Consider the following 24,114-nt stretch of genomic DNA (forward strand, 5'->3'; position numbering starts at 1 on the left):
GAAAGAAAAATGGAGACTCTACCAATCCTATTACTTTTTTTTCATGTAGCAGAATAAAAGAAACAGAAGTTTCATAACATTTATGAACTATTCAAAATCCTGTTTTTGAGAGATGAAAAATGAAAACAAAATACTTTCCAGGAATGTGCAATTAAGACAAATTTTTTTAAAAAACCGTGCATTTACGTTAACTACAATAGGGTTAACAGTCAATACACTAAATCCTATGTACTCCCAGTAAGCCAAGTTTGGTTCTGTTAACTGTGAAACTCCTTTGCTAGAAAATACCACATTTATACAAAAATGCACATTCAACTTGATTCTTGAGGATATTTGCCAAATCACTTAATACTCGTAGAAGTATCCTGTCTTTGTTAAACCAATTTAATCTATAATCTGGGTATTCCTTTTGCGAGTTTAACACTGATACTATTTGGCGTGTTTCTTAATAAGCAATCACTTTAGAGAAGATGAAAAGAGTTGCCAATAAATATTATCTTTATGTACCTTTCCATAGTTAAATTTTCATTTGGGAGAAGCAATAAACACAGTAGCCACCTCCCCAGGCTATAAAACATCTACAAAAATTACTAGAGATTCAGGTTTGAACTTCTTTACAGCTCTTCTGTCCAGTACGGCAACCCAACCAAGATAGTTCACACATTTAGGATTCAGCTTTCCTATTATGTTTAGGGGGATAAAATAACCACTCCCTTGGTCCCCTCCAACCCAGGAGAAAAATTAAAACTATAATAAAAGCTCTTGGAGAGGAAATATAAAAAGCATGCTCTTTTTAAGTAGACATCTTGCACAAGTTTAGGGCATGGCTGACAGATGAATCTATGAAGGAGATTAAACATAACCATCTCAAAGAAAGAAGTTTACATCCCGTACCCAACTACCAAGTGATGATACAAGAGACAGAAAGAAGCTATTTAATGCTTTAACTTCCTATATGCATCGAGGAAGCCTTCCTAAAGCACCTTGTTTAGTAAATCCCAGGGGGACTGAGATTGAAAACGTGGCTCAGTATTTACATTCATCACGGAGACTCGCCTGGACCTTGTAGGCTATAGGCACGCATCTATCACAGGGCATCCGGTTATACGCAACCCTGGGCTACTTGACATATGAAACATAGTCAGTTTCAAATAGCAACTCAACCCTGAAGGTGTTTGCCTATATCTTCTCTTTTGATACCAGAATAACATCTACAGGAAATATTTAGATACACACTGGGTCAGCTCAAAAGTATTATACCCTTAGGTACAGTATAGGACACTCAGAAAAATAATCTCTACACAGTTTTTTATTTCAATATAGAAGTAAAAACCTCCCCAATATTGATTTTAATAAGCAAGTCTTCTTAATTAATCTGATTTAGAAGTTAGAGGTTTGGCCCCTTAAAATTGCTAAGAACAGCAACAAAAAAAGAACTCGATGTAGATAGCTTTTAAATGTGTAGCTTTTAGTCTGCTGAGACAGGTCCACATAGATTCATCAGTTTATAAACATACCCTACGCGCACTTTAGTCAATTTATTACCGTCTAATTTTAATGAACAGCATGTGGCTAAAATTTCATTTGACAGTATCTGTGTTTGCAATAAATTGCTGCAAGTACCTTAAGGGCCCACAGGTAAGTACTATGTAGTTCCTAAAATATTAATTTGTACACAATGGCTTGATGACAGACGTAAAGGAAGGAACACATGGCACATACTTAAAAAGCTTTTTGAACAGAAAACCCGGCACTTTAAAACCTTCGTCAAATTCGGCATCACTTTCCTCAGAATCATCTTCAAGCCTCAAACTCTTCTCTTTGTCCTGCAGTCTCAGTTTATTCCATCTCCTACAGTGAAAACAAAAACAATATTTCCATTATTTTGGTTCCAAACCAGGTTAAAATAGATAGTTCTAAGTAATACACAGGAAAAAACAGACAAAATAGAACAGTCTTCTAGCTTTCTGCTGCCATCATTACCCAAAACACTGATATTCAAAGGAAAAAAAAAAAAACCAACTGATTCTCTTTTCCTTCCTCCTCAATTCAATTCTCATTTGAATTATTATAGCTGCTCTAGAAATATTCCTGTAGGGTCTCATTTCATTATCGAAACTACTTGCTCCTCTCCTGGCATACCCTAAAGGGAAAATTTCTCTGCTAGTTCCTAAGATATATGAACTTAATTCTAGAAAACAGTCAGTGAAAATTTCAATATAACTAAATTTATAGATACTAAACATCACAGCTCCAAAATGACAATGTAAGAAAAAATAAATTTTATTTATAATTACTATTTCTGTGCTAAAGATATGATGGTCATAGCATAAAACAGCACATCTTGAACATAAAGCAAATTTTTGGTCAAAATTACTATAAATCAGATTCACATACTGATTACTTAATTAAGGGGAGGCATCAACAATATAAAGTACTGATAATTATACCACTGAGAAAAAAATGTGTCCACTAAATAAAACCTAAGTTATAAATTTAGTTATATGATGCTTTTCAGATGCGAAATAAGATGAACATTTATATTTCAGAAGGGTGACGCCATGTATGCATAACAAAAGAAACGTCTAAAGATCTGAAAGCATTAACGATACAGCAAGGCTGTTGGGAAGGTGCAGCCATTTAGCCAGACTAATTTTGCACCTATATAACTATAATGGACACTGGGGTCACAAGTGGGAAAAAAAGTCAACAGCCTCTTATTCTAGTCACTTCCATAATAAAAGGATGGCTTTTTTCAGTATGCATGCAACTGACACTTTGAATTTCACAAAATGGTGGAAATGAAATAAAACAATAACACAGATAAATGCCTTCCAAGTAAAAAGCTCACAGGAAGGGAATGAGAACAGCAACACAGTAAGACGGCATTTCTCTGCCACTGACTATGCAGGAGTAATAGAGAAAGTGTGAGGGAAGGTAAAGGAGAACATGGAAGGATAATACCGCACACCCTGCCCAGCTGGAGGAATGGTATGTTTTCCAGCACCAACTACCAAATCAGCACAGAGGCCAAACACAGCCCCGTGCACTAGATGCTGGAGGACCTTTAAAGCACGTCCTCTGATAAATTCTGGTCTTGTTGAAAACTTCAGCTCTTCAGAGTAAGGAAAGGAAGGGCTAGCTGAGGATCAGTAAAAGGAAGAATTGGCTGGTGATTTGAAACTGCTACGCAGGGCACTAAGACAACCTATAAATAAGCAGTGCTGGTGATTTCCAGAGAACAGCCAACGAAAGAGACAGTATATGGCCAAGTCTAAGGAAACAGCTGTCACATAACCATAAGGTTTAATATGTGACAGTCTTTTTATGGGAAAAATTTAATGGCCTTTTTTGTGCTTAACTTCTAAAGGTGATCTCTTTCTCCCTTTTATTTGTACTTTTCTTCCTTAAAATCACCATGCAATTGATGAAATGAAATACCTCTTAAGTGGCTATAATAGGCTCTGCTACTCTTCTGAGTTCCACATTATCTACAAATTTAGGTAAGTGCAGTCGTTCTCAACAGGGGGCAATCTGGCCATCCTCCAAGGGCAACCCCCTCACCCCACCCCAGGGTAACGTGACAATGTCTGCAGACATAACTGGTTGTTACAACTGCTGGGGGGAGGGGAAAACACTACTAGCATCTAGCAGGTAGAGGCCAGGATGCTGCTAAACAACCTACAATGTCCAAGACAGTCCTCCGCAACAAAATGTTATCTGGTCTCAAACATCAATAGTGTCAAAGTTGAGAAACCCTGATAAAGGTAACCCTTACCATTGGAACTCAGAAACCAAAATGATGTATACACATTTTCCTAATGTATATATCTGAATTCCTGCTTCTCACTATCTGAAGTTTAGCAAGCAGGCAATTTCAGATAATGAGACAGTCCTCAGTACCCAAATTCTTACTATCAGAGCTCAGAACCAACACCTGCATATTAAAAGATAATTGTTTTTAGCAAATTTGTGGATAATACAAATTTTGTGGAAAAATCACAAAACCTATCACAGCCACTTAAGAATACTTCATTGCACAACTACTCAAAAATAATTGTACAGGAAGAAAAAGGAAAACAGAAGATCCTGGCTTAACAAGTTTGACACAATGAGGTCGTGAAATATCTTACACATTACCCTTCATTGATAAATGATAGCTATTGCCTTAGACTTAGCCAGTTAGTCTTTGTGGCTGTTAAATTTCCCACCGCATCACTCTGTTTCAACAGATTTTCAGCTTCCTCCTCCTCCCTCCCTTCTAAAACATACAGGCATCATGTCGCCACAGAACACACAGCACCTAGGAAACCACATAAGCCACTACAGAAATGACTGCATTCCAGCGCCTTCCGCTTTGTAAAGAAAGATGAAAAGAGACAAATGTTTATTCAGTTTGGCTAACATATGACTAAAGGTGGTGGGGAAAAATCATTATTGCCTACAAGTATTTGTATCATTGTAAAGACAAATTGCCCCAGTAGAATCATATACACATATTAAAGACAGAGAGTACCAGGGTTATAAAACCACATGCATGTGTGGTTCAGGCTAAGAGATTCTCCTGGTATATAAAGCAGTAATTCCTCATGTGGTTTACAACCAAGAGACCTGACCATCTAACCCGCGCACGCTGAAGCAGGGCAGCACCAAGTGCTGCGTCGACAAGAAGTACCATGTGGCACACTACGGGGGTGGAGGAGGGCCAGATTCACCTGAACTCTGAGAGAAACAGATGCCTTTCCCATCCCAGATGCTACCAGGGTCTAAAATTGCCCTCTTTAGTGTGCTTAACTCGCTGGTCCTACAGCCTGGCAGGCCAAGCGACCTGTCCAGCCAGCAGGGGTAAAGGGGGATGAATAAAGCAGGTCTGACATATGCAATGAGCACAGGCCCAAACCCTCAGACTCAGACAGTCTACAACCAAATTCTACTGCCATGTATTAGCACTTTAGCCCTCAGCAAGCAACTTAACCTCTTTAGGATCTAAGTTTCCTCGACTCTGAGACGGGGGAACAGCAGCATCTCCTTCACTGGATTTAGGGGAGAATTAAATGAGGTGCCACATATAAAGCACTTAGCACGAGCCTAGAATATAACAGGTGCTTAATGAATTAATATGTTATTATATATAATCATATATACTTAATGAAATCCTCACACAACCCCGAGTGAACTATAATGTTCACTTAACAGAGGAAGAAACAGAGGCAATGTATAGTCCAATACAATCTGCATGTGATAACGCAACGCACCACAAATGCTTGACAGAACTCCTGAACATGTATATTTGCACAAAAACTATGATAGTCTGTCAAATGGATGCTCAGTAAATGACTGTGAATAGCATGATCACCGTGAGTAAAGACACCTAGTCATCAGAAGGTATCTGCTGGAATATCTCAATTTAAAAGTTCTACAACAGATTTGTAAACAGTAAATTGTCAGGAAGTATGGCCACGTTTAATACAACAGTAACAAAAAGATAGCTACAGAATGACCTAAAACTGGTTGGGGGCAGGTCAAAATTAAGATCTGGACACCAGTGATCTGAAATCTTAAAAATCTGAAATGGCCTCGAAATGTCTAAATTCTGTTGTTTCGACAAATAAGCTAGATAACAGATTTTAAAAGTGGGGGGAGGGGTAAATAGTCCAATATTTACATTTTTGGAAAAGAAATAACTTTTTCATGTTTCCTTTCCTCTCATTTTAAAAGAGCCACACATGTAAGAGTCACAGCTGCAGCCACATAAAACCAAGCGGGCCTGGTGTTCTCTGGCAGGGTTTCCAACTCCCCACGCGACTGCCGTAGTCAGCCCACTGCCGACTCCGCTGGCAGCTACTCAGAGGAGAACCCAGTAATAAACATAAACTTACAATTCCAATCAGATGCAGGCAGGGCAAATGCTCCTTGGCTTCGCCACACTCATGCAGGAATGAGAAATCAGCCCAGGCTGTGGGACCTGGGGCTGATACTGCGATAATGATCTGTCAGAAGCAACTCGGACCCAGGGCCAAACTGCTAACAACGCTGCACATTCAGCTGAACTGCACCAGAAACATACGTCCTTCAATTGTAACCTACTGGCACGCCTGGTCAATGGAACCCTTAGAATACACCTGAGAAGTTAATTTATTTTCGAAGGAGAATCTCCAGCATTTCAAGGATGTTCAAAAATGCCAGGGCAGAAAAACACAGCTAGCTGCCACTGTGCTGAAATTCAGAGCCTCCTCTCTGTGTATGTGCATGCCCTGTACTGTCCCTAACCTCTCTCCCCCACACACCTGTGGACCCTTCAGAGCTCTGCCCGAGTAGCACCTCTGGAAGAAGCCGTCCCTGACCGGCCAGTTAGGCGTTGCATCCTCCAAGTAGGTGCCTTCCCAGCACCATGGCACCTGGGCACACCTGACGTCTCCACTAGAACGCTAGCACCTACCAGAGTGTTAGCATCTTTTGAAATCCGTATCTGTCTCCCCCATTAGACTGGGAGCCACTTGAGGTCAGAGACTGTCTCAGTCATTTTTCTATCTTTAGAGACTAGTATAACGCCCACCTCACAAGACGCTCAATAATTGCTGAGGGAATGAATGAACGAGGTTCTGAATTGGGCTAGGGATGAGGAAGCCACCAGGGGTAGAGAAGCATGGCTTGAAAACGGTCAAAGTGGGTCCCTCAGAAATGGGTTCAAGAAACGTCCCGTTCTACCTCCTTTAGGGCCTGCCTCCTGCTGCATTTCCTACCCCTTCTACATATGTGACTTTAAAGTACAACTCCGAGCTGTAGCCACTGCCTAAACGTGGCTGGGCCCACTGCCAAGAATGAGGCCTGGCAAAGGGTGACTGCAAAGCCACGTGTTTAATTTAGAATTTTATAAGGAGGAAAAAAAGGAGAGGAGGGTAAGCTAACTACGTTGAATGACAAAAATTTTGTAAGTTATTTTCAAGCCCTGATGCGTGTTTTGGGGGGGTTTCCCAGGGGATTCACTTTGCAACAAGACTGGTTTTTGCACACCAGCTGATTGGAAGAAATCAGGAGTCCTGAGTTTGGGTCCAAGCCTCCCAAGGACCAGGTGGGAAAGGCTGAGCAAAAGGTTCAACTTTTTATGAAAGCCTTGATCTTCTAGCAGAGGAAAAAAGTTTAACTAGCCCTATATTTACATTACTAGAAAGGAAATAATGTTTCTAGTGTTCCCACTTTCATCTTTTTCTTTAATCCATACATATAATAGTCACAGCTGCAACCAAATAAAACGAGGTGAGTGTGTTATTCACTGGGAGGTTTTCTAACTCCTATAGTCCCTCAGACTCCAGGGGCAGCCATTAGAGCAGAACCCAGCAAAAAACACAGATTAAAGATACCCACTGAGAAGGGAAAACCAGATGCAGGTCCATAACTAGTAAGGGGAGGTCCGAACTTTAGAAACATTATTTAACACCACTGTATTTGTCTCCTTGACCACAGTGAGCCAAATAATAGGTCCTTATAGGACTAAATGAGATAATATGTATACTATACCCTTTGGAAACTATTTTTTTAATACTACATACATGTCAGATACTATCTTATAATTATGGGCAGGAGATTACACAAAAAAAGTAAAATTGAGAAATTTTAGTTAATTGTAGGTTAAACGTGAATAAATAGTAACAAATGTCAAAACACTTGGAATCGCAATCTTGGGCAGGCAGGAGTTAAGTGCAGCCCCCAAGTCTAGAAGGCCATCATGCTACTGCACCTGTACTATCAGCCAAGATCAAGATTATCATGGTCACTCTAGGCACAATGTCCTACACACCTAGTACAGCAAGGAATGTGGAAACTAAGCCTTATAAGGCACAAGAGAAGCATCTGGAACACTGACCTCAGAACAGAGAAAATTGTGAGGAACCAAAGTGTAATCTTGACCTATCCACACTCAGAACCAACAAGCAGGCTGTGAGGTTGGAAGAATGCCCCCTGGGCAGATGTCTAGTGACCCCTAGTATGTTCAAAGGAGAAATAAATTTTTTATTTCTCCCCAAACAATTACTGATAATGTACTTATAGTCATATAGATATTTTATCACTAAGTGGACCTTAATCATACTAATAAAAAATGTATTAGAGGTAAGAAAAGCCTAACATCAAACAAAACTAAGTTTATAACAGCTAATGAGTTGCCTATGCACATTACGTACAATTGTTAAAGTGCTTTTTACCTTGGAAGAACATCACGTCTTCAGACGTATCAATATTTATATAAGCTCTTCCTCATGATTTTCACAGACCCTCTTACTGGCTTGATGGAATCTTTGTAGTAAATGTTTTACCTAGTGGGCATGCAAATAACAAGAGTAGCTAATATTTGTTGATTGTCTGACATTTGCCAAATATCTTAGATGTCTTACCTTTTGTAATCCTCATATCACCCTTGAAGAAGGTACTGCTAAGATTCCCATATACAAATGGGGAGATATACAAGACCTCATCGTTATTAGGGGAGACTGTGGCATTCTGATGCCATGGCCTGTGATTTCTACCCCCTATGCCATATATTACCTCCTTAAGTAACACTGGCTAGCTCTGGACAACCTGTGTTTTGAAATTATATATACATACATATTATGTATACATTTTTTAAATTTAGAGGCAGAAAACAAACTCTAAGTAATAACAACAACTAATAGCTACAGACGCTCACTGTGTGCTGGGCACTGTTTTAAGTATTTACATGTATTAAATAATTTAATCCTTACAACCCTATGAGACAGATACTATTCTTAATCCCTTTTTCACAGTTAAAGAAAGGTAGGCGGGGACAGGTAAAGCAGCCTGCTCAAGATCACCAATGTGAAGATTCTAACCCGGAGTCTGTGCTCCTAACTGTTGCATAATCTTGCCTCTCAAAAAGTATTTTCAAACTTCCAAAATTCACCCCTTTGCTCATAGCACCAGCCAAAAGGTCAATAATCACCTCTTTAAATCCTATACAATGAAAATGAAATGCTATACAAAAAAAAAAAAAAAAAGAAAAGAAAACAACTGCACAAGAGCAAATCAAATTATAAAACTTCAATTCAAATTTGTCTCAAAAAACATCAGTGCTAAAAGTTTGAGGAGATGGGCTTCCCTGGTGGCGCAGTGGTTGAGAGTCCGCCTGCCAATGCAGGGGATGCGAGTTTGTGCCCCGGTCCGGGAAGATCCCACATGCCACGGAGCGGCTGGGCCCGTGAGCCATGGCCGCTGAGTCTGCGCGTCCGGAGCCTGTGCTCCACAACGGGAGAGGTCACAACAGTGAGAGGCCCGCGTATCGAAAAAAAAAAAAAAAAAAAGTTTGAGGAGAGGAAAGACAGCCTTCGTTTTTGTACAATAATATGATTCCTTCCCCACCTCGCTACTGTTCAGAGTGGGTCAAAACTCACTCTTCACTGGACACCTGCCAACTTTTCCAAGTAATAGTAAAATCAGCTTAGTAATTCTTTTGACTACAGGTAATCTGGGCTGAACAAACACATAAGATACACTTAATACCAGACAAACAGATATACAGGCATACCTTGGAGATATCACAGGTTCGGTTCCAGACCACCGCAACAAAGCAAATATTGCAATAAAGCTAGTCACATGAATTTTGTGGTTTCTCAGCGCATATAAAAGTTATGTTTACACTATACTGTAGTCTATTAAGTGTGCGACAGCATTATGTCTAAAAGAACAATGTACATACCTTAATTAAAAAATGGTGAGCCAAAAAAAACGCTAACCATCATCTGAGCCTTCAGTGAGTCATAGCAGTAACGTCAAAATCACTGATCACAGATCACCATAACAAATATAATAATGAGAAAGTCTGAAATACTGTGAGAATTACAAATGTGACACAGAGATATGAAGTGAGCAAATGCTACTGGAAAAATGGCAATGATAGACTTGCTTAAGGCAGGGTGTCACACACCTTCGATTTGTAGAAAGTGCAGTTATCTGTAAGCACGATAAAACTAAAGGCAATAAGAGGAGGTATCGCCTATACTCAAATGCCTACACCAACCTAAAAAAAAGGCAAAAATATACCTATTAATGGGAATTATCAAATATTAGTAGCCCAAGATTATATATTAATAAAATGAACATGCCCTCTCCAAAATTTCAAGGAAGTCACTTATTTTGCTGCTTGAAATTTACAACTGACCTTATTGCTCTGTTTTCATTTTTACCTTGTAAGAGCCACCAAGATCTGTAGCGATTGTGAGGGAAAAGTCACATATCATACAGTTAAATCATTTCTAATATAGAGTGATATTTCAATCTCAGGATCATTCTCCGCTTATTGCAATATCCATGAAAAAATTCTACAACAGAAGCACAGTGAGTACAATTTGATTTTTTAAAAATATACTCAAGGCAACTAGCTGGGTATTTAATATAGTTTTCATTTCTGTAGTGCAATAAGTTTTCTATTTCAGACAGCTAAGAATTCCTTACAGATTAGTCTAATTTGCTAAATTGAGATACTCAGTGTTTTACTTTTCTTATCTGCCTTTTTATGGTCTATCTGGTGGACTTAATTGGCACATCTGAGCAGATGAAATACTCTCAGTTAGGAGTCCAGATCTCACAGAGTAAATTAAGACTGATGCAGACAATTATGCACTGGAGCTGAGGATGAGAGGTGTGTGCAGAGCACGGAGCAGAATTAGTCTTCATTTGTGTCTTAGCTTCGTCATTTAAAAGAAGCCAGGATGCTCTCTAAGAAAAGTCCTTAAGGGAGTTAACTTTTTCTTCTCTCTTTAAAATATAGAGTCCTAGAAGAAGAAAAGAACACAAGTTTATTTCTTGAGAAAGAAATCAACTCCCAGAAACTGATGACAAGAAGAATCTTCAAATAATTATACTTAGTTTCTGGATCAAACCCAGATTAAATTTTTACCAAATTCAGATTTTTAGAGATCAAATGATCTGCGTTTGTTTTTTTTTTAAAGGTACAAGCAAATCAAGCTCTACACTGTATCAATAATTTGGCCTTTGCCTAAGTGTGACCTGAATCCGTGTGCAGCACAAACATGCAACTGAAGGATAAACATGGGACAATCGCACTGCAAAGGGATTGGCTCTAGGCAAAAGGAAGAGGAAGAGGCTCGGTGAAGACAATAAAATGGAGACAGAGCAGCTGAGACTGTGGTTCTAGGAGGCATGGCCTTCAGCGCCGTTTCAAGCAAAGGAATGGGGCCTGCAAAAGTGTGGGCTTGGTCCTCATCAAGCAATGGGAGAAAGTGATCACTGAGGCCATGCTTTCTGAGCCCACCGCACCAGTCCACACTGACAGACCACTCCCTCCTGGCCCAAACCACCGGCTCTCCGCTTGCTGCTATCCTGGGCAAATGACTTCAGCTTTCTCGGCTCAGGTTCCTATATCTCCTAGGGCGCTGTGAGGACTAAGCCAACAGATCCACATAAAGTGAAGCACTGCCAAGTGGTAACATTCACTAATGTCAGCTATCTTAGTTCTCATAACAACCTCCTCCCTCCCCCACGGATACCACCCTTGCTCAGGGCCTCCAAATTTCAAATCCAAGAGACTTTTTTCAACATTTATCCTCCTCAGCTTTACTCATTTCGGCATCTGAAAATACCGACAGCCTTCCCTTCCTAGAACTATGCATGTATACAGCTAAACCCTCCAAACCAGGATCCAACTCGCCCCTGGCCACAGAAGCCACAGTGCTCAAGAGAGAGGGTGATGAAGATACCATTTTCCCGGATGATTAAGTCTTACGGGGGCTTAGAAGATACTCTGTAAGATTTACACAATGAATGGAGCCATCTGACCTTTTGTTTGTTTGTTTGTTTTTGCGGTACGTGGGCCTCTCACTGTTGTGGCCTCTCCCGTTGCGGAGCACAGGCTCCGGACGCGCAGGCTCAGCGGCCATGGCTCACGGGCCCAGTCGCTCAGCGGCATGTGGGATCTTCCCGGACCGGGGGACAAACCCGTGTCCCCTGCATCGGCAGGCGGACTCTCAACCACTGCGCCACCAGGGAAGCCCTGACCTTTTTTAACTCAAAGTTATTCACGGTAAATAAAGTTCAAAATGGGGCAAAAGAAAAGAAAAACCTCTAACGACAAAACTGTATTAGAAGCCAGTTACATCAACCGGTGTCATGACTACAGACGCGGGTTACACCACACCACGAGGCAAATGCTATGCTCATCCACACCAGATCAGTCAAGTTTTCTGGAGTCCCTAGCAATCTCCCCAAATCTTTACCCAGCTGACTTGGGTCTAGGGTTTGGTCTCCAGCCCAGGGAGGTAGGGGCAGCTATGTCCTGATTCTTGGCACCACCATGTGGCCACACATAGGTACTGCCCATTCCACCCAATTCCACAAATGAAAGGAAACCACCGTTTACACAACCGGGTCCTGGCTTCAAATCCCAGCTCTTAACCAGTGACATCATGGGCAAACTGATCACCCTGAAAGGGCCAAGATAAAGTGTTTGTGCAGCCTACTATAATTAGAACAACTGAAAGATATATATGCATAGGATCAAAGGCTGGAATGAAATAGAGAAAAATAAAAAAATAGAGGTGTAGGTAGTTTTGTCTATCTTAATATTATCACAATTTCACTATTAAAAAACAAGGAATTGGGGGCTTCCCTGGTGGTGCAGTGGTTGAGAGTCCACCTGCCGATGCAAGGGACATGGGTTTGTGCCCCGGTCTGGGAAAATCCCACATGCCGCGGAGCGGCTGGGCCCGTGAGCCATGGCTGCTGAGCCTGCGCGTCCGGAGCCTGTGCTCCGCAACGGGAGAGGCCACAGAATTGAGAAGCCCGCGTACCACACACACACAAAAAACCCACAAACAAACAAAACAAAACAAAACAAAAAAAAGGAATTATCAAAAGTGAAAGGTCAGGGGCAGGGTATGGGAAGCCTTCAAACTATCTGGAGGTACCAATTCAAATCCATTTCAGGCTGTGATCTCAGCAGCTTGGCCCAAAGTACCAGATAATCTGAGGAGACTCAGGCACCACCTACTGAAGAGTCTGTTTCTAAATTCTACTGTTCCACTGACTGAGGATGGGGCGGGGGGCGGTGATTTATCCCAGCAGCAATACCAAGCTAACTTTGGGCTAGAGTTGAGCATTACGTTCTCAAACCCCAACATCCTTACCAACAATTCTTTCCAACCTCCTCAAAGGTTTCCTAAATGGGAACATCGTAAGGGCCTCTGATAAGGAAGAATGCTACCAACCTCACCTCAGAATTAGTGGGAGCTCAAAGCCCAAGTGCAGTGCCCAGCTCCTGCTGCTCCGGGCTGAGCCCTAAAGGTGCTCCCCAGGGGATTCTCAAGCACACACCCTGGTAAGAACCCGATGAACCATTATACACAGCACTGAGCTGAATAAACTAGCCCCAAAGCTCCTGCCCAGGCCCTCTCCTATGTAAACACAATTGTGCAGGGTACATAAAAGTTTAGAGAAAATGATATACAAACTCAATCTGCCAAAACTTACGGCCTCAGAAAGGAAAAGAATATATAAAGTCCACTTATATCTATCAAAGTAGTTCCCAAACAGGTCAGGGCATCAGAATCACCTGGGAAAGGCTTTTTAAATTGCCACCTGGTAGTCCCACGTACACTTTTTGAATCAGCACCTCCAATGGTGGAGCCCCCAGTGATCCTACAGGATCAGCCCATGGGCTGGGAATCTTTGCCTTAGTCTATGCTCATTGCCAAGAAAATACAGCTGTTAGGTTAGCAACTTAAGCAATAATGGCTGGCAAATGGAAATAGAAAGAAGAGATTCAGAGAATAGGTTTAAGTCAAATTTGAGAAGCCCGCGTACCACACACACACAAAAAACCCACAAACAAACAAAACAAAACAAAACAAAAAAAAGGAATTATCAAAAGTGAAAGGTCAGGGGCAGGGTATGGGAAGCCTTCAAACTATCTGGAGGTACCAATTCAAATCCATTTCAGGCTGTGATCTCAGCAGCTTGGCCCAAAGTACCAGATAATCTGAGGAGACTCAGGCACCACCTACTGAAGAGTCTGTTTCTAAATTCTACTGTTCCACTGACTGAGGATGGGGCGGGGGGCGGTGATTTATCCCAGCAGCAATACCAAGCTAACTTTGGGCTAGAGTTGAGCATTACGTTCTCAAACCCCAACATCCTTACCAACAATTCTTTCCAACCTCCTCAAAGGTTTCCTAAATGGGAACATCGTAAGGGCCTCTGATAAGGAAGAATGCTACCAACCTCACCTCAGAATTAGTGGGAGCTCAAAGCCCAAGTGCAGTGCCCAGCTCCTGCTGCTCCGGGCTGAGCCCTAAAGGTGCTCCCCAGGGGATTCTCAAGCACACACCCTGGTAAGAACCCGATGAACCATTATACACAGCACTGAGCTGAATAAACTAGCCCCAAAGCTCCTGCCCAGGCCCTCTCCTATGTAAACACAATTGTGCAGGGTACATAAAAGTTTAGAGAAAATGATATACAAACTCAATCTGCCAAAACTTACGGCCTCAGAAAGGAAAAGAATATATAAAGTCCACTTATATCTATCAAAGTAGTTCCCAAACAGGTCAGGGCATCAGAATCACCTGGGAAAGGCTTTTTAAATTGCCACCTGGTAGTCCCACGTACACTTTTTGAATCAGCACCTCCAATGGTGGAGCCCCCAGTGATCCTACAGGATCAGCCCATGGGCTGGGAATCTTTGCCTTAGTCTATGCTCATTGCCAAGAAAATACAGCTGTTAGGTTAGCAACTTAAGCAATAATGGCTGGCAAATGGAAATAGAAAGAAGAGATTCAGAGAATAGGTTTAAGTCAAATTATAAATGTTCTCCCTAGTCGTGCCAGCAGGAGACAGACCTTATTTGGAAGTGCATCCTCTCACTCGGGGTGTCAACGGACCTACACTGCATGTCCGACCCAAGCAGTACGTCCACCACTGGGGAAAGAGGCAACAGTTGGTGACATTTTTTGTTTGTTATATCTCACTGTTGACAAACAGCATGTTGCTTGCTTCCCCCTGTTGTCCCCGTGCCAAGGTAGACATCACCAACGGATTGCGGCCCTCTTTCCCAGGGAAGCCAAACACGCCTCAGTCTCCCCCGAACAGATTACCACTGCCAAAGGTGGGAGCTGGCTGGCAAAGGCAAGGGCTTGTGCCCTCCCTGTCTTGAAGTGGCAGCTTAGCAACTGGACTTCTCTGCAGACCATGGCCACCACCATGCCAATACCCAAAGCAATCCAAACGAGACCCTTGAGGAAACAATGTGTCCCCAAAGCAATGCAAGTATTTTCCTGTTCAGTGATGTACCTAAGTTCGGGGGTAAACGTGCCAAGTTTTAACCTGCATCCTCAGGTCCGTATCAACATATCTGAATGACCCAACAGACCAGGCCCAGTGCTGGGATGAACCTCCTCCACAAAATCTTCCCCAAACACCTCAGTCTGATTTCATTATGCCCTGCACACTGGTTAGGTCCCATCTGTGCCCACGTCCCCTAAAAGACTGCAGATTCCTCACAGGAACCCCTAGACTCCAGTCCTAGAATGGAGATGTGCATTCATGCAGTGAGAGCAAAGATGAAGCAATGGAGATGACCTCACATCTCAACTGGAAAATGAACCAACTACACTGAGGGAACCGGGATTGCAGATCTCTGATCACCTGGCAGGGAAAGGTGCACGTATGAAACGTTTGGTCTTCTAGGCCACTCTGGACTCACCAGGGACATATATCACCCAACACTGAATGTGTTATTTCTGTTAAGTGTTTGGTACCTGGAGCTCCCAGACCCTAGCTTTCTAAAGCAGCAATAGATTTTAAGGAAGACCTCACAACTGAGAGCCATACCCTAATGGAAACATGAGTACCCCAAAATTAAAATAAAAAATAATGGATGCTTTGTAAGATCTGTTAGCATTGACATGAATAAGAAATGACAGAATATTTGCTTCTAAGAAGTGGCCCATCCATCACGGTACATTATCAAAGGTATGAAAATCAGGGAACACCATTGAGGAGACAGCCTCCAAATGCAACAGAACAGAGAAGAAAGCAGGATAAAAATACTGAAAAGGCAAAATACACGGGCATTTTATAAGATGGTTAAAATTTCCAAGACTGATCTGAGGTCTTGGGCTAAGTCAGAGAAAGCAGGATCATCTACTATCCAGATGCAGAAAAGGTTAACCTGTAGAAAAGGCCTGACAGGAAATTCCCCCTGAGCGTCAGCTAAAACTAAAGACACCTAGTTAGGACTAATCTAGAGCTAATGAAAGACCTAAGACTCTCCAAGTTGAGAGAATAAAGGGGGTGAGATGTCTAGGAGTCACCCACTTTCACTTCTAAGGGTTCAAAACAGCATTATAATTAACAGGGCTATAACCAACACATATTTAAGTCCAAAAGGTACCTACCTTGGGTACATATTCCTAGGAAAAACTCATTTTCTATGTTGTAAACTATATGGGGCTTTATTCTTCTTATCCATCAACAAACCACTGCTAAGATAAGAAATCCTAAAGTGTTTTTCTTCACTCAAGGGAATACCATTACAATTTCATTCTGTCTACAAAGATCAACAACAAGAAATAACAAAGTATAGAGTGACTGGCATTTTTAAAATATTCTTAATGTGCTTCTCAATCCTGAGCATTTTATTTTTTTAACATCCCCCAATCCAAAGGGTACCAAAGGAGATGCAGTATAAACATTTCAATGTGGATATCTGCAGTTTAACAATTATCTACCTTAATAACTGTAGCTATAAAATTTTAAGAGCTATAGTATTTTGGTGGCAATTAGAGTTATTGATATTTCTGAAATTCATTTGAGGTTTTACTAAAACTTGAGCAAAAAACTGACTTCTAATATGACTTTGGAAATAAGTTTTACAATCTTAACATTATTAAGAAAAACTTAGTGCCATGAATTTAAATTAAACCTGTATTTAAAATTCAATCAAACTAATTGCTCTTGATCAAAATACTGATATACTTAAAATATATTTAATATTGACTCAATTTAATGGGAAGAATATTCACTCCACTTATAATCAATATGTTGAGATTAACACTTTTTTTTTTTTTTTTTTTTTTTGCGGTACGCGGACCTCTCACTGTTGTGGCCTCTCCCGTTGCAGAGCACAGGCTCCGAACACGCAGGCTCAGCGGCCATGGCTCACGGGCCCAGCCGCTCCGCGGCATGTGGGATCCTCCCGGACCAGGGCACAAACCCACGTCCCCTGCATCAGCAGGCGGACTCTCAACCACTGCGCCACCAGGGAAGCCCAACACTTTTATTAATTCTCTACAATAGTCAAGAAAAAGACTGATGCCACTCACTGTTCAGACAAATTTAAAGATATCAGATGTGCAAGTTACAATGAGAAATGACAAACATTAAGCCACTCCTCAACTCTGTCTTGCTGCATAAGGTACTACCACAGTGAGAGCGTAACAGCTCTCTTAGAGACCTGGACTTAGGTTGCAGGTACTCAAATCATTGATGAAAAGAACTACGCTGCATTTACTTCTAAAAGGATGTATGTGGCAGCCTGGATGTAGGGCGTCAGCAATTCTAAATAACAGAAGAAAATATCAGGTCAATCTTCATTCGCAAAGGTCAGTGGAAAGCTACAAGAATTATAATAAACTAGGTCTCCCTACACTGAGAAACAAGAAAAAACTGTTGAGGACTGGGGAAAAAAGCCACCCTGGGAGCAAGTGTTAAAAAAGTAATCTGTTAAGCAGATTCCCGCATCCCTTTGAGTCTCGCGGCACACTCTTAACAAGCTAAGGCATGAGACCTGAGTCGCACAACGTCATGCTCCGTGGGACACGGTGGAGACTGTAGCATACGTGCTGGTTTTCTTGACTCAGAAAACGTGTGGCAACATGCAGTGCAGACTCCACAAACAAACGTGTTCACCTGGGCTTCCCTGGTGGCGCAGTGGCTGAGAGTCCGCCTGCCAATGCAGGGCATGCGGGTTCGAGCCCCGGCCCGGGAAGAGCCCACATGCCGCAGAGCAGCTAGGCCCATGAGCCATGGCCACTGAGCCTGCGCATCCGGAGCCTGTGTTCCGCAAAGGGAGAGGCCACAATAGTGAGAGGCCTGCGTACCGCAAAAAAAAAAAAAAAGTGTTCACCTTCCTTTTACTTACTTACATCAGACACTGACAAATTCACGGAAATAAGAAGCCAAAGTTAGTCTCTAGCATAAAAAAAGACAGGGCACAGGAAGGGTATGCTGGGCATAGGAAGCCCATTTCTGGCACGGTATTGTTGAAATTCTGTAGAGAACTACTTTTTCAAGACAAGGAAGGAGGGATTTAGGAAAGCAAGCTCATTCTTTCATACGCTAAGACTTAAATTTCAGCTCTTTTTTGAAGGAAAGTCTCCTAAAATTACTTTCACCCAACATACACTACACAAGCCAACCTCCTCCTGCCCCTTGTGGCAGGGCACCCACTCTCCGTGTGAAGCCACACAGCTCCTGCTTTAGTCCTAGGCATGCCTCTTGCCCAGCCCTCCCCCTTAGCTTTTCTTCTTGGACTTGCCCTCAAATCTCAATGAAGACCCCGAAGTAGAAGCATCTTGGGTCAGCTCCATCGAGGACTCAGGGGCTCTGATGGTTCTAGCAGGCTAACGTTGCAGGAAGTCCAACCTTTGGATGAATGGAGGTCTAATATATTACGCTAGACTAGAACTCTTATTTATTAATAAACCTACCACCTACAATAAAGCAAGCAGTACAATCCCTGGAGACTGACCTTAACCGCTGCTTATAATAATCTTCATCTCCATCATCTCGGCATCTCACTACTTTCCGACCTCCTCCTCCTCCTCCTGCGGCTTCAGCTTCTTCCCCAGAACTTGGAAAGAAGTCATCATCAATCTCCTGCACTGTGACTTTCTTCTGCCGTTTCTGGCGACTGAGCACCCGTCTCCGGTCACAGTCAGCGTCTTCCCCAGACAGGTCAGCCCCTGCCGCCTCCCCCTGCTCCCACTCCGTGGGCAAGTACTCGGACACTTCATCCTCAGAGTCTCCCTCTGTCTTTGGCCTCACACCACACTCCAAGGGTTTCTTTCCCTTTAGCAATCCCACCTGCCCCTGGAACTGAAGAGCCCTCTTCTGGAGTTTCTTGATGTGTTTTTTCAAGCGCTTATCTGTTTTCGAGAGAACTTTGCCTCTCTTGTCTGGTTTGTTTTCACTGAGTGTTGAGCTCAGCTCAGAAGTGACTGAGGCCGGGGCTTTTTTAGTTGCTCTTTTATTACAAGCTTGCTTCTTTCTTTCAAAGGACAGTTTTGCTTGATCTGCCAAATACTTTTCAAAATCTGATGCTTCGTTGAGCATTAGTTTTCTGGGCTTTTTCTCCTGCTTCTGAGGGATCTGGGTACCAAAAGGTGTCATCTGACCAGTGCGGACGAGCTCTTCCCAAGCAGTTTCCTGAGCAGGCATGAGCATGCTGCCGAGGGAGGACGGCCCTGCTTCTGAAAAGAGGGATGACAACACGTTGGGCACTAGCACAAAACTTTCCAAGAGAACAATGGATATGTGCACTACTCAATACATAAATTTTTTAAAAAAAGAAAAAAAAATCACTGACGTACTAAAGTAGATGACGTACTAAAGTACAGTGTATATGAAGAACAGAGTGAAATTTACTATAGCATTCATGCCACATTTAGTATACTCCTATTCAAAAAGGTAACTTCTCAATAACTTTTCCCAAAACACTGCATTATCAATATACTTTCTGTGCATCCAAAGACAGACCCAGTCATATGTAACATACAGAGAAATTTTACCATGTTTCCTTATCAACTGCCCTTGAGGAAGCAATCTGCCAAGTTTCCACGTCACTGCTAATACCAGCATTCAGATGGACTTAAATACAAGAGACAGCAGAACTGAAAACAGACATCTAAAGAATCAGCATGCACCTAAATAGGTAAAACGTAAATGCTGCCTCTGCACTGCCCAATAGGAGAGTCACCATATGGCTACTTAAATTTACATTGAAAATTCATTCTCTCAGTGGTACTGGCCACATTTCAAGCGCCCAATAGCCACATGTGGCTAAAGGCTACCACAATGGACAACACAGACAGCATTTCCACTATTGCAAAAAGGTCCACCAAACAGCACCGTGTTAGATATGTGAAGTTAACTGACTGAAGGGATGAACTAAAGTTGGAAGTTATGCCATAATAATAGAAAGCCACCCAGAAATCATCCCTCTTTCATTAGTTGAAATTAATCTCTAGCAAAATTACTTTACCCATAGCCAAAATACCAAAAGAAGTAAAGGCTTAATAGGAAGGCATCCATATTCTAAAATCTGTATTTCTTGTAGGCCAATAATAGCACAGTGCATTTTTCATTAAATGTGCACTGAAGAAAAACATACATCAGAAAGTGCACAAATCCTAAGTGTACAGCTCAGTGAATTTTCAGAAAAAAAACAAACCCATAACACCAGCATCCAGATCAGGAAACATAAATTACTAGGACCCCCAGATATGCCCTTCATGGTGCCTCCCACCTGCTACCCCACAAGATACTGACTGCCCTATTAACACGGTAGACAAGTTGTACCTGGCTTTCAACTTAATGGAAATGGGAATGTCTGTACTCGTATCTGGTTTCTTTTATTCAACATCATGCTTGGGTGAGTCACACTTACTATTGAATATAAGTGCAGTTTGTTGATTCTCATTGCTGTTAGTATTCTATTATAACTCTACTACAATTTTTCCATTCTAGTTACTGGATATTTGGGTAGTTTCCAGGTTTGGGCTACTAGGAATAATGTTGCTATTCCAGTACACATTCTTTGGTAAGGTATGTATATAATTCTTTGGGTATATTAAGCTTTAGTAGACACCACCAAACAAATTTCCAAGTGGTCCTATCAATTTTAAGTTCCACCAACAGCGTTTGAGAGTTTCAACTGGTCCACGTTCTTGCCATTCCACTTTAGCTATGCTGGTAGGCACGTAGTAGTACCACTTTGTGGCTGTAATTTGTATTTCCCTCATGACTAATGAACTAGGGAATCTTTACGTAAGATCTGTTGATCTTTTGGGTAGCCTATTGTGAAGAAAATGTTCAAATCTTTTGCCCGTTTTTCTCATATGTGGTCTGTCTTTAAAAAGGAAAAAAAAAAAAAGATTTCTAGGAGTTCTTCATACATTCTGGACTCAAGTCCCTGGACTGATACAGATACTGCAAACATCTTTTCCCATTCTGCAGCTTGCCTTTTCACTCTCTTAAATGCTATCTCTCAGCGACATAAGATCTTAGTTGTAACATAGTTCATTTATCAGATCTTTTCCTTTACAGTGAGCCTTGTTTTTGTGCCTTGTTAAATCTTTGCCCCAAGATCATGAAAATGTTTTCCTATGTTATATCCTAAAAGCTTTGTTTTACCCTTAATGGTGAAATCTACAGTCCATTTGGAATTTATTTTTGTACACTGTATAATGGGCCAATATTCACTTTATCTTCATGTGGGTTAACCCAGCACACTTAGTGAAAAGACAATTCTTCTCCACAGCACTATACTGCCACATCTGTCATAAATCAAGTGACCACATATGGGTGGGTCTGTTTGCTGGACCCTCTACTCTGTCCCATTGGTGTATCTGTCTATCCTTATGCCACTACAGTGTCTTACTTACTATAGGTTAGTAATAAGTCTGGATATTTTGTTCTTCTTCAAGATTGCCTTGGCCATTCTTGACCCAATGCATGTTTATATAAATTTTAGAATCAGGTTGTTAGTGCCACCCACCCTCAGCCTACTCTTCCTACTCTACACCCTCTCCCTCAAAAAACTCCCTGAAATTTATATTGGGGTTGCACTGAAACTATAAGTGGATAGAACTGTATCTTCCAATCTATGACCATGGTGTATCTCCCCATTTATTTGCCTTCTTTAATTTTTCAATGACATTTTGTAGTTTTTAACGTAGAGAGCGCTGAACCTTTTTTTTTTTTTTTTTTTTGGTGCTTTGGGTCTTTTTTGCTGCACGCGGGCCTCCTCTAGCTGCGGTGAGAGGGGGCTACTCTTCTTTGCGGTGCGCAGGCTTCTCACTGTGGTGGCCTCTCTCGTTTCGGAGAACGGGCCCTAGGTGTGCAGGCTTCAGTAGCTGGGGTGCACGGGCCCAGTTGCCCCATGGCATGTGGGATCTTCCCGGACCAGGGCTCGAACCCGTGTCCCCTGCATTGGCAGCCAGATTCCCAGCCACTGCACCACCAGGGAAGCCCGAAAAACTACCTTTTTTTTTACTAAGAGTTATTTCCACATATTTGATTTTGATCGTAATTGCCATCTTTATTAAATTTTATTTTTTGCTTTTGCTCGTATGTAAAAATATGAATGATTTTTATATATTGACCTTATATCCAGTGACACTGCTAAATTCACATGGTAATTCCAACAGACTGCCCATTGATCCTTTCAGATTTTTGATATGACCAATAACATACGCTGTAAATAATGATGGTTTTATTTCTCTTCTTAACATTACTACACTATCCAGGTACAATGCTGAACAGGAAAGGTGACAGCAAGCACCTCATCTCATCCCAGATCAGAGAAGCAAAGCCAACTGTTGCAAAGTTTATCCCACCTAATTCCAGGAAAGGATTCTTTAATCAAATAATCCTCACAACAATTAGGAAACGGATCGCTATGTGGAGACCAGGGGAAAGGAAACCTCAGGGAAGCATGTGAACAAAGAAATGAAGGTCTACTATGCTTATGCCCATCTCAAAGCAGACTTGGAAAGGTTAAAGAATGTAGCCAAGGTCTATACCTGGGCAATACAGAGCTGGGGTACACAAAGCCTAGACACTCTGTTCTCCTGCCCCACCGAACAGAGCACAGAGCACCACGGAGAAGGAAGGTATCCCAGAAGGGATGGAGAAGGAAGGGTTATAAGAGAGACCAGGAGTCTGAAGTGTTAGCTGGAGCCCCACTGGAGAGGATAATAGGAACCAGGAGTTCAGGAAAGGGCAAAAGGCCACAGGTCTACAGATTTATAAGATACTAGAACCTAGGTGGCCACAAAAGCCATAGGGAATGGATGAGATTATTTGGGGAGAGGCAGTATAAGAAGAAGGTAGCTCAGGACTTCCCTGGCGGCACAGTGGTTAAGACTCTGCCTGCCAATGCAAGGGACACGGGTTCGATCCCTGGTCCAGGAAGATCCCACATGCTGCGGAGCAACTAAGCCCATGCGCCACAACTACTGAAGCCTGTGCGCCCTAGAGCCCGTGCTCCGCGACAAGAGAAGCCACCACAACGAGAAGCCCGTGCACCACAAAGAAGACTCAATGCAGCCAAAAATAAATAAATAAATTTATAAAAAAGAAGAAGAGGGCTCAGCAAGAAATTCTGAGAATAATCAACATTTAAGATAAGCCTAGAAAAGCTGGTCAAAAAAAACTAAACAGAAATGGTCAGAAGGCTAAAAGGAAAACCAGAAGAGAGACATGGATCCTGGAAGGCAGGGAAGTGTCAGCTGCTACAGACAGGCCAAGTGGAGTTTTTGGATGGGGGAAGTAACAATTAATCCTGGGCCAAGTTTTACCAAACAAATAATAGGTAGCAAAAGACAGCAGCAAGTTCTAGTCAGCCAGACCAGGACAATGGTTTTTTTACCAATGAGAAATATGGCATTTCAGCAGCAGAAAGCACTCCTCATAGGCCCAATGGATTCTGCGAGACATTAATAGCACATCTAATATTTATTTTTTTTCCAATGCCTCAATTCTCACAATTCTCTTGTCTTACTGAATAGACTTCTGGAATTAGTAGAAAATATTTGCCTGAAGGGTCTAAATCTATACTTCAACTAGTAAGTAAGTGAACAGCTACCAACAATTTCTAAACACACATGCACACACACCGACTACAAAGATATTTCGTTTCTGAGCTTATGCATCTTCCCAAAAGGTTTTCCAAAAGATACCCATCCAGGTCAGTGATATAAACAAAATCATGGCCATGGATTAAATAACCTGAATTAAGATGCCTTTTCTTGAACAACAGAATTGATGCTTGGAAAGCCTGCCAAATATGTCCCCAAAAGATATTTA

At 41.9% G+C, this 24,114-nt stretch overlaps 1 protein-coding gene across 1 annotated transcript in view; it reads right to left on the reverse strand.

The window, feature by feature from the left end:
- The window catches only part of ERCC6 (ERCC excision repair 6, chromatin remodeling factor), a 69,184-nt gene that overhangs the window by 40,227 nt on the left and 4,843 nt on the right, over positions 1 to 24,114 (reverse strand). The window contains exons 4-5 of the mRNA XM_007446238.1: positions 18,776 to 19,496; positions 1,723 to 1,851 (exon numbers count right to left, since the gene is read on the reverse strand). Coding sequence (XP_007446300.1) covers positions 1,723 to 1,851; positions 18,776 to 19,496 — 850 coding nt within the window. The remainder of the gene's footprint in view (positions 1 to 1,722; positions 1,852 to 18,775; positions 19,497 to 24,114) is intronic.

This window comes from Lipotes vexillifer, unplaced genomic scaffold (genome assembly GCF_000442215.2).
Source record: "Lipotes vexillifer unplaced genomic scaffold, Lipotes_vexillifer_v1.1 scaffold1143, whole genome shotgun sequence".
NCBI classification, from domain to species: domain Eukaryota; kingdom Metazoa; phylum Chordata; class Mammalia; order Artiodactyla; family Lipotidae; genus Lipotes; species Lipotes vexillifer.